The sequence below is a fragment of the Echinops telfairi genome, unplaced genomic scaffold, assembly GCF_000313985.2.
Source record: "Echinops telfairi isolate 266 unplaced genomic scaffold, ASM31398v2 ScPeMD7_7410;HRSCAF=8448, whole genome shotgun sequence".
NCBI classification, from domain to species: Eukaryota; Metazoa; Chordata; class Mammalia; order Afrosoricida; family Tenrecidae; genus Echinops; species Echinops telfairi.
Window position 1 is genome coordinate 2541189 of NW_022111310.1, and position 8025 is coordinate 2549213.

At 43.4% G+C, this 8025-nt stretch overlaps 2 protein-coding genes across 2 annotated transcripts in view; one reads left to right on the forward strand and one right to left on the reverse strand.

Moving 5' to 3' along the window:
* The window catches only part of ANP32B (acidic nuclear phosphoprotein 32 family member B), a 275087-nt gene that overhangs the window by 196275 nt on the left and 70787 nt on the right, over window positions 1-8025 (forward strand). The gene's annotated exons all lie outside the window — the stretch shown is intronic.
* Window positions 2978-8025, reverse strand: part of HEMGN (hemogen) — a 10079-nt gene continuing 5031 nt past the window's right edge. Inside the window, exons 3-4 of the mRNA XM_045296650.1 lie at window positions 5353-6656; window positions 2978-3243 (exon numbers count right to left, since the gene is read on the reverse strand). Coding sequence (XP_045152585.1) covers window positions 3137-3243; window positions 5353-6656 — 1411 coding nt within the window. The 3' untranslated portion in view covers window positions 2978-3136. The remainder of the gene's footprint in view (window positions 3244-5352; window positions 6657-8025) is intronic.

Here is an 8025-nt window from a genome sequence, read left to right on the forward strand (position 1 = left end):
ACACGTGCTCGCCAGACGCTCCATGGGAGAAAGCCCAAGCCATCTACTTTCATCAAGATCTACAGCCTCAGAAACCCTAAGAAGTAGTTCTACTCTGTCCTCTGGAGCCTCTGTGAGTCACATTAAGTAGGCAATTAGGATTTTTCTTTTTAAAAATTTTTTACGTATGTTGTAAAACTGATACAGAAATACCTGCACTCACTTGCCACTAGATGGTGGTGTGACTGAAAGTGATCCACTCAATTTGTGGAAAGGTCGGTGCTGTGGATGAGGAGTTTGTGTTAGTCTGGGTAAACTAGGGAAACAAATCCACAGAAACTCATATGTTTTATATAAAGGGTAAGTGTACATTGAGAAAGCATCCCAACCGAGTGCTGTCCAAGTCTGGAATAATCTTATTATATGTAAGTCATAAGATGTAACCTCTCTGGGATTGGAACCCACGTACCTGGCTTAAATGAAAACACCCTAAGTGACTGAGACAGGTCATCATCGGCGTAGTGATTCCCAGCCACTCATTTGCCTGAACGAGAATCAGCGAGTTCTGGGCCTCTCCCTCATTGAACAGCATACCCACCACCAGGTGTGTTCCAACTCACAGCGCTCCGACAGAATTTTCAAGACTGCAAATCTTTGTGAGAGCAGACAGCCTCAGCTTTCTTCCATGGGGTGGCAGGTGAATTTGAACCACTGACCTCACCATTAGCAACCCAAAATCTAACCCACAGCTCCACCCCCATTGCATCGATCTAGGAAGAAGGACAACACAAAGCAGGGCCAGATGGATTGCTAAAAAAAACTGACCTCAAGGTTTCAAGTCAGGGAGAAAACTGGGCCCTTTTACCCCCAGTGTACAGTGGTTTTCAAATGAGCATCAGGAGAAAGCAGAGATTGTGTCTAAAAAGGTGGTGGACCTAATGTCGGGGGCTTAAATGGAGAGAAAATGTTTTGAGAAACGATGTACAAATGCGCTTTACACAATTGATGTGTGTATGGATTGGGATAACAGTTGTGTGAGCCCCTAATAAAATGTTAAAAAAGAAAAAGGAAAAAAAAAAAAAGAACTGTGAATAAAGTGGGACATGGAGTTTGGGGCTCTAAATTTGGTTGACTACATTGTGAGAATTATAATCAATGCACAGAACAAAGCTTGGGTGAATTTTTGAATAAAAAACTAATTTTCTCTGTAAAAAAAAAAAAAGAGTAAATAAATAAAATAAAATTTTAAAAAAGGTGGTGGAAAGGGCTCTGAAAGGTACAAAGAGGTGGTCTCCTCTACTCTTCTGCAGTGTTTCTAAAGCTCCACCGAGCACCATTGCTGTCTGTACGGCTGAGTGCCGTGGGTCCCGGATTGGGCTTGCTCTTCACTGGCACAGCGCCTGCGTGGAGAGCTTGAATGCACTTCACTTGCAAGAGTCTCTCTTACTTTGAATCCTCAGTCATAACAAAGGAAAAAGGAAGGATGAGCAACAGACCAGGTCAGGAGAGAGCGAGCGAGATTTTTGCTAACCAAGGCTTATATATCTTTTGGGGATGTGCAAGCCCCCTAATTACAGGTGAAGACATGTGTCACAGGAAAGGGTTGTACTATAGGTAATACAGTAATGGGAGGGGGACAATCTAGGGGTATACATGCAATAGGAAGGGGAGGGATTCACAGGTGACAAGATGGGCGGATCCTTGATTCATGATGGCGGCCTAACCTTGATGGCCCCAGAGCTGGAGACTTTATTTAGCCTAAGCGTTCAGGGGAAGCCATCCACTGTCCCTAACAGCAGGGAGTGAGCCTGCCTATTGTGGGAGAAACAATGGTGTCTGCTTGCTCTGGATGGCTGGCGTCTTCAGGGAGATAACTTGACAATCATTTACCATTAGTTGCAAGCAGTGTCCTAAGCCTAACATATACATATTTCGGGGAGTCGAGCTGGGGAACACACCCCATTATCTAGCCAGTATGTGAGAAACTCTTTAGCTAGAGATGAAAAATCCGCTACCACTTGTCTCATAATAACAAGTTGTTAGCATATTCGCCTAGTACTACCTTTGAACTAGGATGGCTTGCAAGCAGTTCTCTAGAACCTAACTGGACCTTTCCCTTCTGTGTGTCCTGGGTAGTAAGGCTGCTTATCCTCACATACATTAATCTTCTCCTTAATCTGAGACTCCTCTTTCAGGTCATTCCATCCAAAAATAATCATTGCCTTTCTTGTTTCTGGTGGCATAGCATGTTGTGTGTTAGGATGCTAACAGCAAAGTCAGCAGTTCAAATCCATCAAACTGTTCCTCGGGAACGAGATGAGGCCATCGGCCGCCATAAAGATTTACAGCCCCAGAAGCCCTGTACAGGGCCACGATGAATCCAAATCATCTCAATGGCACTGGGTTGTTTTGTTATTTAACCCAAAGGTGCTCCCATTTCCTACATCCTTCTGTAATTATTTCTTTTCCATTTGACTTCCCCAGGGGACTGGACTGAAGTCCTAGTGGGCAGGAACCCTCCGTCTTACAGGTCTTCTAACCCACAGTGCTTGACACAATGCCATCCACGCAGTTTAATACATAACCATGTTTAATGTTCACTTTACACAAATAGTATACTTAAAATGTTTACAAACATATTAAAATGTACATATAAAAGTAGATGATACTCATCACTTGAAGAAATCCTTGAAGCTGAGGTAACTAGAATCATAGGAATGGTCAAAGTTAACTACAAGAGTCAACTACACCTGAATAAAAGTTTGATGCTATGATCGCATTGATCATGGAACAAAGTCTACACGGAAACTATAAACTTCTATTTCCAAACATTCTAAATGTTCAGAGTTAATCACTTATCTACTATTAATATTTAATCAAAGAAAGATTTCGTTTTAGGTGAGGGGCGTCAAGTATTCAGCTCCTCCCTCACCTTTTTCTTCTCTTCTCACCAATACCACACCACACACACCCACACACACCCACACACACCCACACACACACACACACACAGTGGATTTCATCTATCGGTAAAGCCCTAAAAGACATGTACTCTCCTTCAAATATGTCCCTTTTCTATGTCTATAAACAAAGACGAGCACAGGCTATCGTAGAGCTATGTATTCTCCAGCGGATGAGCGCGCTCGGGTTGGGACTGTTAAAATAGCGCGTAGCCGAGCAGGTCCCTTTTGCCGCGCTCCTCTCGAGAAGGGCTCCGACTGGCGGGTCCTTGTGGCTCCTCCGCTTTGGGTTTCACTTTCACGTCTGAAATTCCAAACAGAACGTTAAAAATAAGATTCAATCATCAGCACGTGTGACAATTGAGTATTCATTTGCAGAAAAAGAATCTCACACATGCACAAAATAAATTTTAGATCGATTAAAGATATCTATATTAAAGTACCATCAGTCTCCTGGAGGGAGGAGGTAAAGGGGAGCTGACACCCAAGAATTCAGGAAGAAAGAAAATGTTTTGAAATTGATTGTTGTACCACTTGTACAATTAGCTGGATCTATTTGAATGATGAAATGTTATGACATCTGTAAGAGCTCCCAATAAAATGATGGATTAAAAAAAGTATAAATCTTTAAAATATAGAAAATTACCATGTTAAAACATTATTACAATGATATGAAATTATATTATTACAATGATAATTTTCATGTCACGGAGTCCAGAAACCATAAAGGATAAAACAATGACACGTCTTAACTAGCTCAAAGTTAAAATTATAAGGCCACCACCATTATCGATAAGCATGGTTGAAAGGAACCATTGGAAAAATATTTACATCTATAGCTTGAATGTAGGTGAAGGTTTAATGACTATACTATTGAAAGGGGTTTTCATCAATTAAAGGAGACAAACCTCCTAAAATAAAAATGACAAAACTTCTAGCAGGCAATTCACACAGACAAAACCTAAAGTGGCAACAATCAAAAAACACTGCCTTGTAGCAAGAACAGTCAGAAGGAATTAAAATAATAAGGTTTTCTCAAAAGCAAAAATCTAGCAAATAGGCAAGATTCTAAAATCATTTCAATGCAATCACAGTATTGACAACGTTGGGGGGGGCATACTTTTGTCAGCTCTAGGTTTGTGCAAAGTCGGTACGTTTCTGGAGGTTACTTGGGCTAAATGTATGTCTTTCTGAAATGTACACAGTCTTTGACCCAGCCTCCAGGGATTTCGCCCAACATCAGCGGACAATGTTCACCTTTCAGTGTCTCCACTTCTCTGTAAAATGGGGATGATATGATTTATCCAGTGGCGTTGTTCGTCGTGAGCAATGTTTACTACATGTTAACTAAATAGTCCTTCCAGTGATCTTCAGTACACATTGCTATCATCGTACACAAAAACAATAAAGGAATCGGTAAGGAAATAAGCGAACACCAGGATTCCTTTAGAAAACACCTCCCGGGGCATGACTATGCGCCGAAGGATTCCGAATCCATCGGCAATGCTGTGCAAACATTCTCAGTGTGGTCCCCTAGGCATGCCAAGCTCCCAACCATCAGAGAGAGGTCAGGTGTTTTCAGAAGTCTAGGACTGATCAAGAAAGGGGCGGAGACAACAACAACTATCGAAAGGGGTTTTGTTTGCTTGTTTTGTTTTTTTGATTAAAACCCCCTAGAAATACACTCATAATTTATTCTTTTGTATCTCCCTCTCCCTCGGTGCCTTGTATCTTGAATTCATTTGCCTTTATCAGGAAGCTGAAAACCTCATGCAATGAGCTGCTTTTGAATCTAGACGTCACTGCACATAGCTACACATATTTGGTACATAATTCAACCTCCTCAGACTCACTGTCACACCTAGTCGACGCTGACTCACAGTGACCCTACTGGACAGAGTAGAACTGCCCCCGTGCGTGTCTGAGATGGTAACTGTGTACAGGAGCAGAAAGCCCCGTCTCTCTCCCACAGAGCAGCTGGTGGTTTGGAACTGCTGACCTTTCGGATCGCAGCTGAATGTGTAACCACTGTGTCACCACTCTGTCCTAACTGTGGAGTTGATTTCCCTCATTGGCAAAGCTGCTCAAACTGACTGGTAGGTACAAGTACCTACCTGATGTACATGTAACTGACTGGTAGGTACAAGTACCTACCTGATGTACATGTGTTCATTTTCAAGTATTTGCGTTTTTGAGTCTTTGGAAATCTGCCAAGACAGATTTTGGTTGAGTGCAAACATGCTTTACTTGAAACTAGCCAATGACATTCATGGTACCTGTTGAGATTAGTTGCGGATAAGAACATTGGAAATCACTCTGATGGGGATCTACCAATGTCAGTGCTGAAGATTATAAATAGGGGACATCGGGAAGTGGTACTGTCACTGTCTGATCTCTAATAAACAGCCCCTACCTGGAGAAAAAGTATAAACATCCTTAGCATCTTCCTGGTATGTCATAGGATCCTGGCCTTGAGAGCCACCTGTTTTTTGGTATGGGATTGGAGAGCATTCTTCAGGCACATGTTTGTGTGTATATGCCTTTGTAGAGAGGTCTTCGGGCCCAGGTGTGTCTTGGTAGATTTCAGATGAGTAATCTGCATATCTAGGTATTTTCTGGTATACATCAGCTGAGTATTCTGATTCAGGCCCAGACTTCCCATGGTGTATTTCAGGTGAATGTTCTTCAGGCTCAGGTGTTTCTTGGCATCTTTCCGGAGCATATTTTTTAGGCCCAGGTGTTTCTTGGACTGTTTTCAGAAAGGGGACTTTGGGCTCAGCCAGTACTTTATCTGTTTTATGTAAGAAGTCAGGTTCAGTGGTTTCTCTGCCTGTTTTTGTAAAAGGGTCTGTAGGCTCAGTGATCTCTTGTAGTGGAGGAGGGATACGTGTAGCCTCAGCTGTTTCTTGGTCTGATTCTGAATTCCATTCTTCGGGTTCAGCTGTTTGGGGGTCTGTTCCAAGAGGGCAGTCTTTAGGCACATCTAGTGTGGGGTATCCTCCATCCAGGCCAGCTGCAGCTTCTGTCTGAGAAGGAAGGGCTGTGCGTACAGCTGTTTCTTGGTGTGGTTTAGGAGAGAGGTCTTCTGGCTCAGACATCTCTTGGTACATCCTAGAAGGGTGGTCTCGAAGTACAGCGATTTCGTGGCACATTTTAGGAGCGAGCTCCTCAGATCCCACCGGATCTTGGTACATCCTGGAAGGATGATCTTCAAGGACAGCTGTTTCCTGGCAGATTTTAGGAGAGAGGTCCTCAGGTTCAGCCATATCTGGGGACATCTTGGAAGGATGGTCTTGAAACACAGCTGTTTCTTGGCACATTGCAGGAGAAGCATCTTCTGGTTCAGCCACATCTTGGTACATTTTTGGTGTGAGATCCTCAGGTTCAGTCACAGCTTGGCACGTTTCAGAAGGATGCTTTTGTGCTCCTGTCTCTTGGTACTCAGAGCAATTTTCCTGATGTCTAATGCCTTCTTGACAAACTTCAGGAGCGTGTTCCTCAGCCCTTGCATTTTCCTGGGAGGTTCCAGGAGGGCCGGCTTTGGTTTCACTCCCAGGAGGCGCCATTCCTTGCTCTGGAGGTGCCAGCACTAACTCCACCATGGCCGCTTTGTCTATGCGCGCCAGAGGCTTCACCTTGAGTTCTGCAGATTGTTGGCTCTTTCCGCTTCTTTCATTTCCTTTTCCTGTTCTCTGCCGCTTGCCTTTTTTCTGTGCCCTGCGGAGAGGACAGAATTCGTGTCAGCAACAGGGCTAGAGAATTCAAACAAATGTTTGTCGTAACAGACCCAAGCCCCCAGCTGCCTTGTGGCATGCCCTTGCACAAGTTACTAGGTCTCTTGGGTTCAGTCTTCTTGTTTGGAAAAATTTGAGACGTTCTTAACGGTCAGGAGAGAAAATGCCCCTCTGGGACTTTTTGCCTTAGAAGCTTTGCTCACCAGGAAAGCATTTTAACTTGAGTTTAGTTATGGAAAATTATAATCCTTATTATAAATAAGTTAGCATTCTACTGTAAGTTTAGGGGCAGTGAGTAATGTTAACAGGGAAGGAACAACTTGAGAACAAGAGGCTGAGGAAACCCTCGGGTGGAGGGTCTCTGAGGCTGTAAGTCGCCATGAGAGCAGACAGGCTCATCTTCCTCCTGCAGAGCACCCGGTAGACTGGAACCGCCAATCTTGCAGTGAGCAGCTCAGTGCCTCGAAGGGATGCTCGAAGCTGCATCAAAAGCTGCACGTGCCTTTTGTGGGGGCAGCAGCCTGTGCAGAGGCCTGAGCAGCCACGTCGGGCCTGCGCCTGATTAACAGCTAAAGATCCCAGGGTTTGAGAGTGATTGCGGTAGCGCTTGTACAACCCTGAACTGTCAAGTGGTATGAGGTCTGGGTTACGTCCTAATCAAATGCTTTAAAAGTAAAAGTCAAGAATTCATGAGGGTGGGAGGATGGGGGAAGGAGGGAAAAAAGAGGAGCTGATACCAAGGGCTCAAGGAGAAAGAAAATGTTTTGGAAATGTTGATGGCAACATATGTACAAGTGTGCTTAATACAGTTGAATAATGGATTGTCATAAGATTTGTAAGAGCCCCCAATAAAATGATTAATAAATTTTTTAAAAATTCCAGGAAAGAAACTGATATGCATTGACACTTCAGCCAGTGAGAAATGGTTAGGCACTACAAACAGAACCAGATACAGACGGCTTACACAGACAGGCTCAAGGGGGCGCGGGTGCTGTAAGCAAGCACTGGGCCTCTTGAGAGAAGCTCCCTGGGCTTCTCTGATGGGCTTCTGTGCCCAGCCCACTCAGCAGTCTAGGCTTTATGCAGAGGGTCCTGCTTAAGCCAAGGAGTATTTATTAAAATCCTCTTAGTATTCATATAGTTGCACACATTAAAAAACAAAAGTACCCTGGGCTCTACTTTTATGTATGATTTTAAATATCCATACTAGACAAAGAAAAAAATTAAGGTTACCACACCTAAGCCAGTTTAGTCAATATTTTAAAAACAAAAAGGCTGTTTTATACATACACACACACACACACTCAACCCAGCAAGCTCACAACCCCAATATATATATATATACATATACA